The sequence below is a fragment of the Sarcophilus harrisii genome, chromosome 5 (genome assembly GCF_902635505.1).
Source record: "Sarcophilus harrisii chromosome 5, mSarHar1.11, whole genome shotgun sequence".
Classification (NCBI taxonomy): Eukaryota; Metazoa; Chordata; class Mammalia; order Dasyuromorphia; family Dasyuridae; genus Sarcophilus; species Sarcophilus harrisii.
Genome location: NC_045430.1, coordinates 6,647,949 through 6,667,325, shown reverse-complemented (window position 1 = coordinate 6,667,325; position 19,377 = coordinate 6,647,949). Strand labels below are relative to the sequence as shown.

General features: G+C 53.4%; 1 protein-coding gene across 1 annotated transcript; it reads left to right on the top strand.

Moving 5' to 3' along the window:
• Positions 1 to 1,243: 1,243 nt before the first annotated feature.
• LOC100927180 (glutamine-rich protein 1) lies at positions 1,244 to 17,417 on the top strand. The gene is made up of 9 exons (XM_031939293.1): positions 1,244 to 1,323; positions 7,313 to 8,274; positions 9,947 to 10,118; positions 10,446 to 10,600; positions 13,238 to 13,352; positions 13,437 to 13,545; positions 15,352 to 15,503; positions 16,236 to 16,320; positions 16,444 to 17,417. Exons 2-9 carry the CDS (start codon positions 7,324 to 7,326, stop codon positions 16,634 to 16,636), a joined length of 1,932 nt encoding a protein of 643 aa, XP_031795153.1. The 5' UTR covers positions 1,244 to 1,323; positions 7,313 to 7,323; the 3' UTR covers positions 16,637 to 17,417.
• The last annotated feature ends 1,960 nt before the right edge of the window (positions 17,418 to 19,377 follow it).

Below are 19,377 nucleotides of genomic sequence, written 5' to 3'. Positions count from 1 at the left end.
GAAGGAAAGACAACGAGCAGCCTGCTGAGGAACCACGTCTTCCCATCCCTGGCTGCTAGATTTGGATACTTGGACTCCTCTTGAATCTTCCCTCTGAATATCTGGTTGCTGATCCTGTCCATTCTAACCTCACATCTTGCCCATTCACTTCCTTCTTGACCCTACTTCGCATCCACACAGGCCAGATGGCCGTTCCTCCAGCGTAGGCTTTCATCCCCACCTTCCACAAGGAGCTTCCTCCTTCAGTCCTCCTCTGCCCCTAATCCATCCTTTACTTGGTTGCCAAAATCATCTTCCTAATTCAAAGCTCTCTCAATGCGCCCTAATTTAAACAGTGAACCAACCACAAGTGGTTCCGAACTGATCCTAGGGAATTATGGGTCCGGAAACATCTTGGAGGTTATCATTCCAAAGACATCAGGAAGTGAAGTCACTGCTCAGGGTCAGGTGTCGGAAGGAGCGTCCAAAGCCAGGAAGGCCGTGTGTCTGGGCCACCTTTCTCGGCCGCCCCCTCCTCATGCAGGGTCCCGGGGACGCCGCTTCTCTCCCTGGCACCTTCGATCCTCCTTGTCTGGGCGGAAGCGGGAGACCCTTCCTGCCTCCTGGGCCCGCGGGGAGGCAGGGGCCGAGGCAGGGCCTTCCTGAGGGCGGGGGGGGGGGGGGTTACGCCACGTAGGAGGCCGAGCTCGGAGCCCTTTCTACAACTAGAGCAGGGCTTGAATGAGTGCGGCGGCCTGAGGATGGGGGAGGGGGGCACAGGGAGGGACTCCGGGGGCGCGCCCGCGGCCTGGGGCAGCTACACATCCAGACCGGGGAGCTCTCCGGCCTCCCTCGCAGGCAGCCCGAGCCCACCCGGGCCACGAGCTCCGGCCTCCGTCGGGCCCCGCCCTCCCTAAAGCCTCCTCGGCTGCCCCGCCCCAGCCGGACAGTCGCAGCGACAGACTGACCGACGGCTCCCGGTCGCCGGCCCGCCAAACACTCGGCCCCGCCCCTCTCCGCCCGCTGATTGGATGTGAGCGTCTCTTCGCCCCGCCCAGCTGCGGGGATCCACTTGTGATTGGGTGGAGCGTCTCCCCGTGACCCGCCACGCTTCCCGAAGTTACTGTGGATTGGGTAGGGAATCTCCGCCAGGGCCGTCCGCGCCCCTGCCCCCGCCTCCCAGCGCTGGGCGGGCGACATAGATTGGCTGAGGAAGTTTTCCCCGGCCCTGCCCATTGGCGAGGTTGAGGGCAGGCGATTGGTGAGCGGCCGAGGGGGCGGGAGTCTGAGAGAAGGAGCGGGCGAGCAAGATGGCGGCGGCAGTGGCGTCGGACCCGAGCTGAGGTGACGCCCCGAGACCCCCCTTCCCCCCCTCCGGAGCCGGGGACCCCGCGCGGGCGGAGGCCGCGACCCCCGGGGCCGAGGGCCGGGGCGCGCGCGCGGCGGCTCCTGGCTTTTGCTTCTCCTTCTCTGCGCGTCTCTGCCTAGGTCTCTGTCTCCATCTGTCAGTCTCGGCTCGCGCGTCCCTCCGGCGCCGGCGCTTCGGGGCCGGGCGTGCGGGCAGCTCGGGGCGGGAAGGGGCCCCGGAGGTTCTTGGCTCAGCTCCTGCCGCCGGCCCCCCCGTCCTGGAGTTTGGCGGGGTCCCCCCGGGCGCCCCGTTGACAGAAGCCCCTCTTTAGTCCGGGGGATGGAGCCGCGCGCAGGAAGCAAAGTTCCCGGTGACCGGGAAGGCTCTCGCAAGTGCCGGGGACCGGGCGCCGGGGACCCACGGCGTCCGCCTGCCCCTCCCGCCTCCGGCTGCGGCTTCTCCGCGGGCCGGTCTCCGCCGCCCCGCGGCCGCCCCGCGGCCGCCCCGCGGCCTCCGAGCCCAGCCCCAGCCCCGTTTGTGATGGGAGGGGGGAGCCCGGCCGCGAGGCCGCGCGCAGAGCTTCTGCAAAAGGGCCCGTGGCGTGGTGCAGCCCTGGCTTGTAACCCCCCGAGGCGCCGGCTGCCGGCTTCCTTTGTCTGGCCGGCTTCGGGGGCTGGGGGCTGGGGGCCGAGACCAGAGCGGCTGCTCTGCTGTGGCAGGGAGGTCGTGGAGAGCCTGAGAGACAGGAAGGCGCAGCTCGCACCGTTACTTATCAGAGGGGCTAGTCTTGTGCTTCCCAGGGTCGGAGGGGGAGCCGAGCGAGAGCTTTCTCACCGGCACAACTGGCCCGTCCAGGATCACCGGCTAGAACTAGAGGAGAACTAACTTAGAAGTCACTTAGAACACTACAGGTCCGTGGGGCTGAAGTCACCCCGCCAGCACCCCGAGGGTGGGCTGCGCTGGGAAATGGTGTTTTGGTCCCAGAGCGCCCAGATTTGCGCTGCCTCAGGATGTCAAAGCGAATTCTTGATCTTCCGGCTCTGAGCCCATGGTGGCTCTCATACACGGCCCTGGGCCCCAGGTAGACTCTGTAGTTTTGCTTTGGGGGTATAGCCCGGATGGCAGAATTGTTTTGGAAGGTGCCTGGAATCAGGGTAGCCTCTTATGAGGGAGCCTTGTCCTCTGGATCTGTGCTATGCGGCCATGACTTTTGGGGGATGTCCGAGAGAAGGAGCTGCTTCATAAACCTAATGTGTCCTGAACGGGAGTGAGTGTGGACGAGTTCTCTGGACCCTTTGGGCTGAACAGAGGGCTCTTTAAAGTCTTTTGGATTGGGAGATATGCAGGAAAGGACATTTTTAGATGGGGGCTTATTACCCCTGATCACTTCATGATTGCTGCTGCCAGGAGGAAAGACTTAAAAATAGGAAAGAAAGGCCTATGATGGGGATGGAGAGGGTGGGGTGCCGTGCAGCAGCAGCAGATGAGGATTAGGAGCAACAAATGCTCATAGTTTTGTAACACTTTTTGGTTTACAGAATGAGCACCTTGCTACCACCCTGTAAGGGGGATTTAATAAAGGCGGTGAAGAATGAATGCCAAGTAGAAGCTGGTGTCGAGAAACCTCGTTTAGTTCAGGCTTCAGCAACAGACTTTAGGTTCTTTCCATTGTGGTCCCATCCTGGCCGGATGCTGGTGCTGAAGGGGAACAGCCAATCAGTACATGTCTTCAGGGGCTTTTAAAGGGGGTGTGATTATAGTGGGAGAACTAAATTGAAGACTGCAGCCCTAGCAGAGCTGACTTGCTCTTTTTGGCCCAGCCAGGGCAACACCTGGGAGCCCTCTGCTTTCCTTAGTAGAAGGGGGTCCACTCTGAGCCGATGGCTCTTTCCACATCATTATTTTTTCCACTAGTTCTGGCGCCTGCTGGACATTCTTTCGGGCATCTCCAAATCTGTCTAACCTGAGCAAGAAGGAGGAAGGAGCCAACAAGCGGACATCTATCATTTCTTTGGGGGCATCCCATTCCTACTTTGCCTGCTCTTTGCGGACATTCATTAGTGGATCGCGTGGGGTGTGTATTTGGCAGCCCCCCCTGCCCAACTTATTTTGGGTTTTTCTGGTATTGTCCCTTAGGTGCAGTGATTCTCCACTGGTCACATGGAATGAGATAACACTGAGACTTAGAGCTAGAAAGGACCTTTGGACTCTGCTCCTTGGAGATTCTCCCTTGTTCCATCACAGAGTCTTTCCTAGGCTTTTCCTCCTGTAGTCATTTCCCTGATCTCTTGTACTTTGTGATACCTGTTAACTTAGAGATCATCTGCCTCACAAGGTCGTTTGTGAGCTAGGCTTTCCTACCTTAAAGCACTGTGGCAGGGAAGGCATGGTCATTGCTACTCTTATGGTTGTCTTCCTTTTTCTTTTGGTGTCTCGGGCACACTACCTTGCAGGCCTGGACTGGGTCTCCTACTTCAAGACAGCTTAGATGCTTAAGAAGTATTTGTTGATTGACGCACATCGCCACCTGAGATTGGGGGGCTAGTGTGTTTTCATGATTGGGATTGAAGATAAGGAAGGAGTTCCTTCATTTTGTGGAGAAAGTGATTGAGAATTTCAGTTGAGATAGGGCAGGTGAGGGGACTGCCAGTGATATGAAACCCAGTTAGCCTGAGAAGCTGGAAGAGACTTCAGACAGCCAGTCTTAATGGTAGTATCTCCCTCCTCAAGGTAGAGGCACCAGTATCTGATCTGACTCTGGTCTCCACCAGCAAAGAGAAATTAAGTGTGGGGATAGAAATGAGGGGGAACTGTGGGAGGAAGTGATTACTCCATCCGAGAATTTGTGTTTCAGAAGAAAAAATTTGGGATGAGGTAGAAATATCAGAGCTTGAATTTTGAGAGAGCAGATTTGAAAGCATTTAGAGAAAGGATGATTAAGATTGATTGATTCTAGGGACTGAGAGGGTCAACCCAGGAGGGGTTGGAAGTGCTCAAGTAAAATGATGAGGACAAAAAAAGAAAGATTTCTGAGGAGAAAAAGGGATACATTTCTAGAGATCACACTTAGATTATCAAGAAACACTTAGAAAAGATGGGGGTGAGATCAGGTAACAAGATGAACACAAAAACATGGTGTAGTCCTGGAAGAAAAGTTAGGTACGCTGAGTTGGAGAAGGAATTTGAGCTGATAATTACAGAAGGAAGGCTGAGATGACCACTGTCTAGGGGTTGATGAAACTGAGTGATAGCAGACACCAGAGAAAAACAGAGCTCACTTTTGGGATTGAATAGTACAGAAGAGAATAGATCAGTAAGGATCAGTAAAAGAGCTGTCAGTGGCTCTTGATGAGTTGAAGCCCCTTGGCCCATACAGAGGAACTATGTACACTCTTAGAGAAAGAACTGGAAGATGCGATCACTGTTGGTGATCTTTGAAAAATTATGGAGAGTTGCTCCATAGATTTTTATAAGAGCATTTGTTTTCAAGATTTTCCAAAAAGAGAATAGTCTTCAAACTTCAGGCTTTAAATAGTTTGACTACAATTTCTTGAAAAATTCCAGAATTTATTATTAAAGGGTGAACATTTAGAAAAGGAAATGGTGATCTCAAAGAGCCAGTCTGACATCTTTAACATGCCAGACTATATTAACTATATATATATATATATATATATATATATATAGATATATATAGATATATAGATATATAGATATATATAAAAAGTTTGCCACTGGATGGTGGTTCCTATCCATTTTTGCTCATTTATTATAATTTTCCATTTTAGCTAGCTATGTTGCAAAAGAAAACACAAAGAAACCGGTAAAAGAAAAAAGTTATGTTTCATTCTGAATACAGAATGTATCACTACAGAATGTATCACTTTTCTCTCTGGAGGTAGATAGCGTTTTATGTCATGAGTCCTTTGGAATTGTTGCGAGTCATTGTCTTGATCAGGGTAGCTAGCAAAGTCTTTCCTGGTTCGTTCATTATCATTGCAATATTTCTGTTCCTGGATGTAATGTTCTCCTGGTTCTGCTCACTTCACTCAGCATCAGTTCATTTAAGTCTTCTCAAGTTTTTCTGAAACCATTCTGCTTATCATTTCTTACATCACGACAGTTACAATCAGGTACCATTACTTGTTTGGCCCTTCCCCAGTTGATTCCATACTCAATTTCCAATTCTTTACCACCAGAAAAAGGCTGCTTCTATAAATATTTTTGTGTAAATAGGTTCTTTTTCTTTTTCTGTGATCTCTGGAATACAGACCCAGTAGTGCTAGTGCTATGTTAAAGGGTACGTAACCATTTTATAGCCCTTTGGGCATAGTTCCAAATTGTTCTCCTGAATGATTAGATCAGGTCACATCTCTTTCTCTCTGTGTGTTTGTGTGCATATTGTTTTATTACTTTTTTTTTTATTAAAGCTTTTTATTTACAAAACATGCATGGGTAATTTTTCAACATTGTCAGGTGACATCTCTATGAATAATGTATTTGTGTGCCCATTTCCCCACATCCATAGGTGTGAGGTGCTATCTCAGAGTTGTTTTAATTTACATTTCTCTAATCAGAAGTGATTTAGAGCATTTTTATATGATTATTGATAGCTTTAATTTCTTCTGAAAATTGCCTGTTCATATCCTTTGACATTTGTCAAGTGGGAAACGGCATCTTAATTTTTATAAGTTTTGCGTAGTTCCCTAGATTTTTGAGAAATGAGACTTTTATCAGAAACCCTTGCTGTGAAGTTTTGTTTTAGCATTTTACGTCATGGGCCCTTTTTTTTTTTTACTTCTAATTTTGTCTGCATTGGTTTTATTTATATAAAAGCCTTTTAATTTTATATAATCAACATTTCCCATTTTACATTCTGTAATACTCTTTATCTCTTGTTTGATTATAAATTCTTTCCTTTTCCTTAGATCCAACAGAACATATTCTGTTCCCTTAATTAGCTTACAATATCGCCCTTTTTGTTTAAATCCCGTACCCATTTTTGACCTTATCCTGATATGATGTGAGATGTCTTTCTTAGTTTCTGCCAAACTGCTCTCTAATTTCCCTACCAATTTTTGTTAGAAAGTGATTTCTTGTTCCAAAAACTTGCTTCTTTGAGTTTGTCAAATGCTAGATAACTAATGTTATCTAGTTATCTGTCTGGTCATTTACTACCATGTCTTATATACATAATCTATTCCACTAATCCACCACTTGATTTATTAGCTGGTACCAGATTGTTTTGATGATTACTGCTGTGGGATACAGTTTGAGATCTGGTATTTTCAGACTACCTTCCTTCAACTTTTTTTTTTTAAATTTTTTTTCATTGATTCCCTTCATATTCTTGACCTTTTAATCTTCAAGATAAATTTTATTATCATTTTTTTAGCTCTTGTTTAGTTGTTTAATTGGCATGGCGCCGAATAAGTAAATTAACTGAGGTAGAATTGTCATTTTTATTTTATTGGTAAAGTTTAAATGACTTATTCAGGACCTCACAATACTAAGTGTCTGAGACAGGATTTGAACTCGTTTTGTTCTTTTGACAAAATCAGTGCTTTATCTACTGAGCCACCTAAATTGCTCCCTCTTCCCAGAGCTTGAAGCCAGATCTGCTGCTGCAGGACCAATTGCCTTTCTACACAACTCTCCTGACAAGAGGGAGAGGGATGGGGCAGGCTGAGGGTGTGGAGGGTATTGTTGGGAAAGACACACAGACAGCAGTATTGATGAGCAGTCTGGGGTGAGTTGAGGACCTCTGAGGAGGATCCAGGGGGTGGTGTGGGGGGTGCCTGACAAGAAATCCCCAACTGCCCGAGCTAAGAAGGGCCAGCCTGGGGAACAGTGCTGTTAGGCAGGCAATGGAGGTCTGGCACCTGCGCTGGACTCTTCACGCTAGCAGTCCCGTTTGTTGACACCCCACATTTGATGAGGCTCTGGGTCGGGCCTTCTAAGTCCCTTCTTTGTGCTTGTTTCCAGTTGCCAGGAGGATGAGGCATTCTCTGGAGAATTCCGTCCTCTCCGAGGACCCCGTGAGGATGACGGCCCCCATGCTGCCCCAGCAGCCCCTCCCTGAATGGCTGGCGGCATTCTCTGCTTCAGGGCCCGAGGCCGGCCAGCAGTCTGTACATCACCCTGCTTCGTTTTATCCGGAGGGACACCTTGAGTACCTCGATTCCACAGCTGTGGCAGACTCTCTCCTGGAGCTGGCTAGATCCGTTCCTTTGCCTCTGCCTCATCTGGGAGCAGCCCAGGGGCTTTCCTTGGAGGCCCACCAGCCCTCCTCGTCGCCCGGGCGGCTCCAGCCCTGCCAGGAGGTTACCCTGGGGCAGCTGCACGTGGCTGTCTGGCCTTCTCCGGAGAAGCAGACCCAGCAGGACAGCGGGCCCGGGCCTCTTGACATGGCTCAGCCCCTGAAACGGAGAAAGCTCGACTTGTCTGGTGAAGATGCTTCACCCCTGAGGTCGCCATTGTCCCCGAGCCCGCTCCCCCTCGGGCAGACCTCGCTGCCGCTACCCAGTGCGTCCCTGCTCCCCGAGCTGTTGACAGTGGACAGCAGTCAGCTTTACGACCACGGACTGGAACCTGCCTCCGCCATGGGCCCGCTGCTCGGTGTGGACTCTTGGTCTGCGTTCCCCACGCTCAGTGTTGGCCCGGAGGCTCACGCCATCCCCCTCCCTCCTGCTTCCCCAGCTCTTTGTGAGGGGCTTCCCATGAGGGCACTGCCCGGGGATGGGTTTTTGCTGAGCCTCGAGGGAGCCAGCGAGAACCTGAAGGATGCATCAAGGCCCGGGAAGAGCGTTCAGGACCCGTCCGCCCTGGTTTCCTCTAGCTTTCCGGAGGACTTTGTAGATGCCAGTGTTTCCATCCCTGTCCTGGGCCAAGGAGGAGAAAGGCCTGGCCCCCCACCTCAGTACTGGACTCCTGAGCAGATGCTGCTAGTAAGTGTTTCCCTGTCAAGTCCAGGACCCCAGGCCAGTGCTAGGCTGGGACGCTGCCCCCAGGCTCTGGGCGGCCTGGGGTCCATTTTAGAGGCAGCTTCCTGTATGGGATGTGGTGGCTGGTGGGGACTTCCCTTTGGATCCCCAGCAGTGACCTGGAAGGAAGGGAGGAGGGAGGGAAAGGAGGGAAAGTGTGGGAAAAAAGTGGGAAGAAAGGGAAAGAGATGCGTGGTTTCTGGATGGGCTCTGTCTAGGGCTGGACCGGCCTGCTCTGGCCCTCCTGCTTGTGCCTGAGAGGGGGTGGCAGGCCCAGTGGATGGGTTGATTTCTGCCAGAGGCTGTGCCAGGCTCTCTATGGGGTTCCCTTGGGGGGCTCCATCTTTGCTGTGTTCATGTGCCTTTTGCTTTGGGGGCTCTCCTTGGACTGGGCCAGGACTCAGCAGCTTCCTGGGCACTAGCCCTGTCATGTTAAAGATTGGGAGAAGAGCTGGGATGGAGACAAAGCAGGGCCTTAGGCACTGCCCCCAGCATCCTCCAGTGAGAGCCCCCGGCTAGACCTCCCTTCGAAGAGGAGGTGCCTCTAAAAGGATGGCAGGCAGGGTCTTTCAGTGATGAAGAGGCCTTGAGCTTGGCCCTGAAGAAAAGGGAGCATGCCTGGATATTGGGAATGGCACAGGTCAGGCGGCCAGGGCCTGAGAAGGGTGGGCATAAAGCTTCTCTTCTCTGAGAATTTGCCAGTTCATTGAATGTCCATTTAAAAAAAAAAAAAATCACTATTATACTTAAATTTTGCTGGATGTAATATTTTCGACTGTGACCCTAGTTCTTTTGATTGTACATATACGGTATTTTGATATACTGTATTCCGGGTCCAGTGGTCTTTTATTGTGGCTGCTGCTAAATCCTGTTCAAGTCTAATAATTGGTCCACCATATCTGAATTTGTTGTTGTTGCTTGTCAAATTTTCCCTTGGATCTGGGGGCTTTGAGATTTATGAGGATATTCCTCTTTTCCCTTGTTGGATCTCTCTGAGGTGGTGATGGGCGCGACTTCTCTCGGCAGCAGAGGCTGAGGTGGGAAGTGTGCCAGTGGGAACCCTGGGCCTGAGAAGGTGCTCCCTTACCTGTGCCAGGCTCACACTCGGCTCTAACATGGCAGGATGAATCTTTGTCTCTTTAGGCCTCTTTGGATGGAAGCTGCCATTGGTGGTGATGTCTCGCTTCTTAAGGGAGGGAAGGGATTAAGTTGATGACGACAGTATTGTGACTTGGCCTGTTAGTCTTGGGGACTGGAAAACAAGCTAGGGAATTGAGACTTCCTCCCTCTGTCCCCAACGCTGATCCTTCGGACTTCTGTGGTTACCCACACTCCCCCTGGGGGGGGGGTTGGTCCTGAGAAAGGGTCCTTGTGTCTGTTGCGAAAGTCAGTGGGGTGGGGTGGGGTAAGATGAGACAGCTTGCAGCAGCTTGTGGGTACCAGCTCCCCACATGAATTGGGATTCAGGGTCCCACATTTTTGCCAGGAGGTTTTCCTGCTTGTTGCTTGTTAATAATGAATGCCATCTTGATTGTAATAAGCTTTCCCTTCTCTCATCCTAAAAAGTGGGCTTCAGAGAGGGGGGATGAGATGGGCCACCCCCACACATGCCTTCTGTGTGCTTGTTTTCTCACAGCCCCCCACGGAGCTGGCATGTCTCCCTGAGGCGAGCTCCCTGCTCGAGACCGATTGTGCCCCACCGACGATTCTGCAACCTCAAGAAGGAGCTTCATTCTGGAAGACGTGGGCCCAGAGGAAGAACGAAAAAACTCTGAAGAAGGCGGAGAGCGAGGCTCAGGGAGTAGGAAGTAGGGACGCTTACCGGACCCCCAGGGTCTGCTCACGTCTAGAGAAGGCGATTCTGCTGCGGCTCTGGGGCAGTCACTTAGCAAGCCTTTATTAGGCACCTCCTGTGTGCCAAGCTCTGCGTGGAGCCCTTGAGGTTTCCTGCCCAGTCTGGCCCAGAGTTGCCCACCGGGACCTGGCGTTGCCGGGGAGCTTGGTCCCCTTTCTGTAGGGAGAGGCAAAAACTGCCCGGTGTGGCGAGTCCCTTGTCGTGAGGTTAGTTTTTAGGGAAGCCAGGAAGCAGTGAGGAGAGCCTCTGACTGACGGAAGGGTGCTCTTTAACGTTCTAGGAAGAAAGCCCACCCTGTTCCAGGAAGATGTCCTGTCTGTGCCGATTGCAGAGCTGAACCAAGGCCTCTGCCTGATGACCCAGGAGGCCAGGAGGCGCGACGGCTCCAGCTACGAGGCAGACGTGCTCTATTACTTATTCCTCTGCATTCAGAAGGTAAGGGACTTGGGCTGCAAGGCTCCCACCCCTAACTGTGGAAGGGCTTTGGAGCAGCCAGGGGACCGTTGGGTGAGCAGGTTCCCCAATGCCAGGATGTGCCCTTGTCTCCCCTTCCCTAGTGAGATCTGGGGGCTGGGCCACGTCTGGTGGATAAGATCCCTCTCCACGTCGAGGGTCACAGGTGCCATGATATCATTTGGAGTCTTGGAAGGGAGAAGGTGGTTCTTCTAAACTCATGCATCACCATTTAATCCCCAGTATTCTGGGTCCCCTTCCCCAGGGCAAACCTCCGCTCTGCTCGTCCTGATGAACCTCATGCGTCAGAGCTATGTGGGGACCCAGGTGTTTCCAAGACCCTGCCCAGAGCTCTCTGGCTCTGTTAAGTAGCTGTTGCTGGAGTGATTTAGAGGAGACTCCCCTCCTTGTTGTCCTGGGAAGCGTGTTGTATGGTCAGGGATTGGAACGTTGGTCCTGTCCCTTCCTTATGTCCCTCTGGCCTTAGCCGAGAGGACGGGTGGGCTGGAAAGCCAGAGAATGGAGGTGGAGGTCTGGCTGTTCCCGAGGGTGGGGGGATGTGGAATCAGCAAAGAGACTCATGGGAGTCCTAGAGAAGTGGGTGTGGGCAGGGGTGGCGGAAGTGCTTGTCCTGGCAAGCCCGAGGTCCAGTATCAGGGCTCCCATGATTTCTCCAAAGAGAATGCTTGCTTGGTCTTTGGAACACTCGGTTTAGCAAAGGTTGTTAGAGATTTCCTGTTACTTAAAGGACTTGCTTTGGTTTTGATCTTTTTAAAAAACATCTTTTTATTTTTAATGTTAAACTTAGGATAACAAAACTCACCAGCTCAAATACAAAGTGACAGGCAAAATCTTAGTGCCCATCCTGTTCCTCGTGAGGAGGTGGTGGCCACGGGGGCCAGGAGTGACGTCTTGGTGGCCTTTGCCCTGGTCAGCTCCGTATCTGGCTGGACACCAAGTATGAAGAGGCCTGGGGGCTGAAGGGCTGGCTTTGAGGGCAGAGCTGACAGTCTCAGCGGGGAAGGGGTCCACAAGGTCTTGCTGCCATACCTACCTATGCACATGCACCTAGGTCTTCAGACAGAAGCCTGGGTTAAACGACTTGCCCAGAACCATACAGCCAGTGTCAGGTCTGAAGCTGATTCTAGGGCTGGGGCTCCGTCCACTGCGCCACATAGCTGCCCCTTTGTTGAGTGTTGAGCAGAGCAAACTCCTGCGTTGTCCCTGACTGTGCCCACGGCCAAAGTCTCTTCCTCTGCTTCCTCTGAGCCTTCCACTGGAAGCCGCTCCCTGCGGGGCTGGGGCCAGATGGCTCTTGTGGGCAGTGGCGTCTGTTGTCTGTCTCTGGTGCTCCGCCCGGGTCAGGAACCCAGGAGCTGCTTCATCAGAGTTCTCAGGCTCGGCTCTCCAGGACTGACATGGCCTTTTTAAGGTTGAGAGCTTCCCTTTTGTACCACCGGTGCCTGGCTTGTGGATAGACAACTGAGTGACTTGCTGGCCTCTTGAGGATCTGACTCTGATTTCTTAATTGGAAAGTCTTTGTTCCGCAGGTGGGAGAGCCCCAGCCTCTCAGGAAGGCTGGGCCCCATGCCCCGTGAGAGCGATGGCATCCAGTGTGCCACGAGTACTCCACTAGGTTCTATTTGCACATGAGCTGTCTATGTTTGCCCACATGGCCGGGGCTTGGGCTCGAGAGAGCCTTTCTTTAAAAGCCTGTTTTTGTTGGTTACATGGTCCTTCCCTTAGGACCGCCAGCAAGTGGGGCGGGCCTGCCCTGGTGACCTCTGGGCTTTGGACTTTCTCTGGTTTGGCTTTCTGCCCTGGGCCAGCACACTGTTGACCCCATCTCCCCAGATGGTGCAGTCCCTACTGGCTCCTGTGATGGGCAGGACACACATGTGGCAGCTCCTCGCTGGGAGAAACCTGAGCACTTGTGGGCTGACACCATGAGGAGGGTCTGGCCTGGCTCTGAACAATCTGCACGCTTTCATTCTTCCTGTAGACACTGGGGCTGTTCATAAGATCATAGTTTGCCCAGAATCTGAGGGGACTTTGGAAGCCACTGAGTCCAAGCCCCTCATTGTGTACATGGAACTGAGGCCCCAGAGTGGAAGGTCACCCAGGGAGGGAAGGACCAGGCTAGCTTCAGAACCCTGGGCTTCCCACTGGGCTGTGTTCTCCTTGGGGACCAGACTTAATGGGTCCCTCGGTGTCTCTGGTTCTCCAGTGTTATGGGGTGATCTCAAGGAGGAGGAAATGGCAGTTGTGGGCATAGGAATGCCCATCCGGCCCTCTCCTCTCACTTACTCTGGGCATCCTCCAGCTGGACTTACTATAGCTGCTGCCTTGGGTCATCACTTCCCCTGCCCACCTCTAAAGGGCTCAGAGCCTCGTTAGGAAGATGAGCCTGCACCCTGGAAACAGACACACACTCGTATCCCCTCCCCTCCCGCCCTGGGTTAAATGGCACCAGGAAAACAGCAGCCCACCATTCGTGCCCTGGGAGGAGGGAGCCCCTTTACTGAGCCATGCCCTTTCCCGGGTGTCACATGGGCGAGGTGACCGCTGTGGGGAGGGGGATCTTTTGTGCTGACTGGCTTTCTTTGCTTCCCTTTGTAGCATATGTTTGACAACAATCGGATTGACAACATCTTCACGGACCTTTACTACCTGAAGTTTCTGGAAAGGCTTCACCAAGTGATGAAAGGATGGTGTCCTCGAGTCAGCCCCTTGGGTGGGTGTCTGTGAGGGTCCGAGGGGGAGGGCGAGAGGTGGGCCCCGTCGCTGCCAGGCCCTCACCAGCTGGTTTCCCTCGCAGGGCACGTGCTATCCAGCTGCATCCTGGAGCAGATGCTGTGGGACTGTCGGCAGCTGGGAGCTCACTCGCCAAGCACGCTCCTCTTCACCCTGATGTACTTCAACACCAAGTAAGAGCTGGGCTCCCCCAACTTTGGGTCTCAGGACCTCTTCATACACTAGGATTTTAAATGTTCAAAAACCCCAAAAGAGCTTCTGTTTATGCGAGTGCTGTCTAGTGCTGGCTCTCTGGGGTGGGGGACACACACGGATGCCTTCACACTTAGTTTCATCAGAATGTAAGTCTGGGTGATCAGTGCCCACCCGAGGCTGCCACACTTCCCGCTCTGATGTCTTGGCAAAGCACAAGAAGCCCTGCTCTCCCTCAGGGGGCCGTAGTGCCCTGGGACCCCATAGACCCTTCTTGCAGGGTCAGCAGCCCCAGCTGGCCTGGCAGTGTGGGCCGAGGAGAGGCTGAGGCCTGCTCTGCAGTTAGTCTTCTCCTCGTGGCTCCCAAGGAAGCCTGGCAGCCTCTGGCTAAGGGGCACAAGCTTGAGTCTGACCTTCCATAGCAACTGCTGGCACTAATGCCACTTCCTGAGCTGCAGCTGTTCTGGGCAAGGTATTGAGAGGGAGAGAGAGGGGGCGGGGGGAGGGGGGGGGGGATACACACACTGACCACACACAGCTGACCCTGAGGCCGAGCAGCCAGCTCCCAGCTGGGGCTTTGGCCAATAGAAGAGGCAGATGGTCACAGAGAGCCAGAGACAGGGCAAGAGAGATTCACACCGGCCTTGACTAAGATCTTGCTGCTTTTGGCTCAAGGGTTCTTGTTTAGAATTTTGTTTTTTTTCTGCACAATAAATACCATGAGAACACGAGCACTTCTGCATACAGAGCAACACCCAGAGAACCCATCAACCTCTGTTCCATGTGGCTTACCTTAAGTTGGCTTTCTTTTTTAATAGCTCCTGATTTTTCTAGATACGTGCAGATAGTCTTCAACATTCACCCCTGCAAAACCTCATGTTCCTAATCTTTCTCCCTCCCTCCCCATCTCTCCCCTCCTCTGAACAGCAAGTAATCCATAAGCTGTGTTTTTCTTTTTAAATTACATTTGTATCAGTGAACAAACTCTAGTTCTCCCACCTCACCTCGTGACAGATGGGCACACGTAAGGGGAAAGCCATCCCTGCAGCGGCTGAGTCAGTGGCCGCCACATTCCAGGGGCTCCCTTCAGAGGCCTCTCTCTGGTGTAGCCTTCGACTCTTGGCGGGCTTCTGTCCCTCCCTCGTCAGGGCCCCCGCCTGCACCTTGCGCCTGTCACTCTGGTCCGCATTGGGGCTGGGGGTGGGGGGGCAACGCAGGGTTGAGGTTGCCTGGGTCAGCGAGCCCTGGTATATACTCTCATCGTCCTGGTTCTGCTTGTTTCCCTCTGCCTCAGTCCCTGCAAGTCTGCCCAGGCTTCTCTAAAGCCGTCCTTTGGGTCAGAGGGCACTGCATGCAGGGACATTGCTGAGGTGATCTGTTCAAACCTTCCCCCTTTCTGGTCCTTCTGTTCCTAGTGCCGAATTTTGTACCCTAAGGGGCCTGTTGGGGGCTTGGACACTCAGGATTCCCTTCTGCATCCTGGGGGCGTGTGGCAGCGATGTGTATCGCCTGCATCCTCCTTGCTGCCTTCATGGCAATTTGTTGCTTGGCCTTGAACCCAGAAATGAGAGGGTGATGGTAGACTTGATGAGAACTGTCCATACCACCTCCAAGCCAGTTGGGGGGACCCTACACCTCCATTGAAAGGAAATCCAGAGTCTCTATCCCTTTCCCAGAGTTCTCTGAGATGTAGCCCCCTTTCACTTAGGTTTCTTCCCCTTAAGGAGAGTTTGACGCTGCCATATGCCGTTTCACCATCAGTGACCCTTGCCCCTCTGCCCCTGCAGATACTTCATCCTCAAGACAGTGGAGCAGCACTCCCAGCTGGCCTTCTCCAAAGTGCTCAAGCAAACCCGCAAGAACGCGGGTGTGGGCAAGGACAAGAGCCCCACCGTTAGATTCCTTCGTCTCTACGGACAGATCCTGGGTGGCCTGAAAGGTCAGGCTCCTGGGACCGAGATGGGTGGGAGGGGACAGGCTCGGGGAGGACTACTGACCCCTTTTCAGATTGGATTTTGGTAAAGGGAGGCAATCCACGGAGTTTATCACTTGTGCAGGTGTGTGTGTGTGTGTGTGCGCACATGTGCCCTGGCCCGAAGCCTGCCACCACCTGTAGATTAGCCATGTGTTGAGGTGTTGGATGTGCTGCACCTACAGCCCCACAGCCCACTGAGCAAGTGCCCCTTTGGGGGTTCCCTCATCTTGAGGGGCTCCTTCTGGGACCGTGTGTCTTGGGGTGCTTTCCTAAGCTGGGCTGATTGGTGCAGACTTGGCTGCCCGAGGAAGCCAGTCCACCACTCAGCCTGCCCTGCCAGCTTCCTCTTGGTCAGGGCCCAGGCCTTTGTGCGGGCAGATGCCCCCTGGGCGCTGAATGTCCCCTCCTGGTCACTGAAGCTTGTTGGGTGACGATTGCCCACCCGGAGCACACCTATCTTCATGGGGGTTTTTTAGATCAGGAGTCGCCAGACTTTTGCCCCAAGTCAGTTCCAGCCACCCCGCTCCAGACTTGGTCTTGCCCGTGCCAGATGGGGAAACAGATCATCAGTCACAGAACTATTGAGTAACAAGGGCAGTATTTGAGCCCAGGAGAGAGTGACCGGCTAGTGAGGCACAAGTCCCTTCTGGAGGACTTTGCCTGACTTTTGGGGGTCCTCTCCCCTTTTACTGACAGAAGAGATGTATGGGGAGCAGCTGGAGAACCCCGAGAACCCTCTGCAGTGTCCCATCAAGCTCTATGACTTCTATCGCTTCAAATGGTGAGGTTGTGGGAGGCCGGGGGCAGAGTGCTTTGCTTGGGATGGGCCCCTTATTTCCTGGGGGAGCTATGAGTAGGGGGTGGGCCCCGTGTTCCCTGCCGTGACTTGTTTATCATTTTCTAGTCCCCAGAGTGCCAAAGGGCCCAGCGACGCCTTCTACTTGGTCCCGGAGCTTGTTGTGGCCCCCAACAGCCCCATCTGGTACTCAGGCCAGCCAGTGGGCACTGAGCTGATGGAGCAGATGCTCACGCGAATCCTCATGGTGCGGGAGGTACAAGAGGCCCACGCAGCGCCCCACGTGCCAGCCTCGCGGTGAGGGATGCCCGGGATGCACGTGCCTGCCTGCACGCCTGCCCTCCGTCGCTCTGAGACGCTCAGCGGGAGGCAGGGGGAGCGGCCGCTCTGACCTGCTGGGCAGGGCCCAAGGGCCGCCCTCCTTACCGTGGTTCCACAGTGTGATTTTATTTGCTTAGCTGGATCAGAACCTTATTTTGGGATTTTTTTTCTGGTTTCTTGTGGCACTGGGACACAAGCGCTTGGAAATGAACGGTGGGCAGTGTATGTGTTTAGTCCGAGTCTGAATTGTGATGAGGGAGGAGTTCACTAAGCAAGCTTTGCTCGGTCTTAGCCTGGAGGCCGGCTGGGCTCTGGGAAGCCACGGTGTCCTGGCCTCTGAGAGAGGTACTTCTGATACAGGTCCGCCAGTTCTTTGAGGGCAGAGCATCCGAGGGCAGCAGCAGCGAACGTGGTCTGCTGGCATTGTTCCCACCTCCCATGGCCAAGGCCATGCCCAAGCCGCCTGGGAGCCGGCCTCGGTGGGATAGGGGCCTGCACCCTGGAGGCCAGTCTCCCTTGGTGTGTGGCCGAGCTGAGAGTGCAGTACAACCTTACCTCAGATGGGCTGCGGGAGGCTGGGCCTGGGGCTGCCTTCTCCCATTGGTCAGCTTCTCTAGGTCCAATCTTGCAGGGAGATTGACCTATTTTTCTAAATGCCTTTTTGGGAGAGAAATCACTCTATAGGAGTCTGGCTCTGCTGGGCTCTGCGACTGCAATGGAACTCTTTGATTTGGAAATAAAGTTTTTCTTTTGATTGGTCAGCAGGCATTTATTAAGCACCTGCTGCATGCCATCCATATTCCCTGGCGTACTCCATAAGGAGAGAATTACAGAGAGAAGACATCCCTTCTCGAGGAACTGAGGTTCTATTGGGGAGATGGGAGTGTATAAAAACATTACAGAATAAAACCAAATGTTACTAGAGCCACGGGGGAGGGGATGAGGAAAGGCTCCTGCAGAAGCTGCAGCCGGGAGCAGAGGAGGGGGTGCACTGCAGTCATGGGGGGGGTTGGCCAGGGCCAAGGCTTGACCAAAGCAGGGAAATCAGATTCGCTGGGTCAATGTTGGGGGGGGGACAACTGTTCTCTGGGACCAGAGTCAGAGCTCTGTGTGGGTTAGGGGTGCCACTTGATCTTGAAAGTGATTGGGCACTGGGCAGATTGTGGAGACACCCCCCCCTCAATTAAAGGGGCAGCTGGGAGTGGGCAGAAAGGGTTGGAGGGGGAAAACTAAGGGCTTGGCAGCCATCTGGGCCATTCCTTACTTGTTGCAATTTAGTTGGGCTTGCCTCCCAGTCTGCAGTGGGCATCATAGGGCCACTGAGCCAGCAGGTCTGGCACTCTCCTCCCTGACAATGCCGATGCAGAGTGTGAGGAGGGGCTAACAGTAACTGGGGGGAAGGGGGGGATCAGCTTCTTAAAGCTGGGTCAGAGGGGTTCAGTCCCTTGCTGCAGTGCTAGCCCAGAGCTGGCTCTAGGGCTTTTTCCCATCATTTGCCTGCCTTCCTAAGCCCTCTCACCCCAAGTCTCCCCTGTATCCCAACAATGGCGGCTCATCTCCACTCCTTTTTTGGCACCTTCCCCTCCATGAAGGGGCTCAGGAAGCCACTGCTGTCCCCTTCTTTCTCAAAGGAGTCCTCTGGCTGCCCTGAGTCCAGCTGGATTCTCCCTTTATTCCTTCTGTCGTCCCCTTGGGGCACTGCCCTCCCCTTTTACTTCATGCCAATCTTGTCTGACTTTGCCACGTCCCTCTGCTCCTGAGGCACTCCCTTCTCCCATTGGGGAGTTTTTCCTAGAACCTCCATTTTGAGCAAAAGCCTTGACTCTTGCACCTGCTTTAGGCCCCTTTTATAATTTGTGTTCACCTATCAGACTAAACCCCTTGAGGGCAGGGACTCTTACCTCCTGCTGCATTTTCATGTGCTTGGTGCCACACCTGGAGCATGCCCAGTATTCCCAAGGCCTCGTTCCTCCTCAATCTGACATGGGAGCTGTGGGGGCTGGGCTGGCTGCTGGGCTGTCCTCGTTTGGGTTTCTCACTTTGCACTTCCAGGCCACATGGGCAGCCGGTATTGGGATGGTGGGCTCCTCTTCCCACCACAGTGGCCAGGGTACAGGGATAAGCTGGCAGCAGGGCCAGCCATCTGGGCAAGGAAGCTCTTGGTAGAACGCCTTCATTTCATCCCCTTCTTTGGATACACACCTAGCAGTGGGATGAACTTCTGGGTCAAAGGGCAGGGGCATTCCTATGTCTATTGTATCATTCTCAATGGCTTCTCCATGTGGCCATGGCGGGCCATTCCTGCAGGTGTCTCTGTGAGGCCTGTTCCTGCCACCTTCCCGACTGAGATACAACGGTGGGTTTGGTTTGTAGAGGATGACTAAGCACTGTGTTTTGGACACCCATTAACCGTGGGCAGAAGCTGCAGAAGACTCTGGTCCAGGCTCTTGACAAGGTTCTGAGACAGACATTTTCCCCATACATCAATTTTGTGGCGTCACCTCATCAGAATGGCCCATTTGAGGCTCTCAACCTCCCGTTGGGCACTTGTTATCCTAATTTTACAGATGAGGACACTGAGACTGAAGGCGAGGCCCAGGGCTGCAGCGCTTGGAGTGGGGAAGACCAGAGTTCCAACCTGGCCTCCGTCACTTCTAGCAGAGTAATAACCCTGGCAACCTCAACCTCTGTCTCAGGTTTTCATCTGTCAAATAGGGACCA

Coding starts and splice junctions, on each gene's coding strand:
- LOC100927180 (XM_031939293.1), top strand. CDS start 7,324: ATGAGGCATTCTCTGGAGAATTCCGTCCTCTCCGAGGACCCCGTGAGG. Junction 8,275..9,946: donor CTCCTGAGCAGATGCTGCTA/GTAAGTGTTTCC, acceptor GTTTTCTCACAG/CCCCCCACGGAGCTGGCATG. Junction 13,546..15,351: donor CTGATGTACTTCAACACCAA/GTAAGAGCTGGG, acceptor CTGCCCCTGCAG/ATACTTCATCCTCAAGACAG.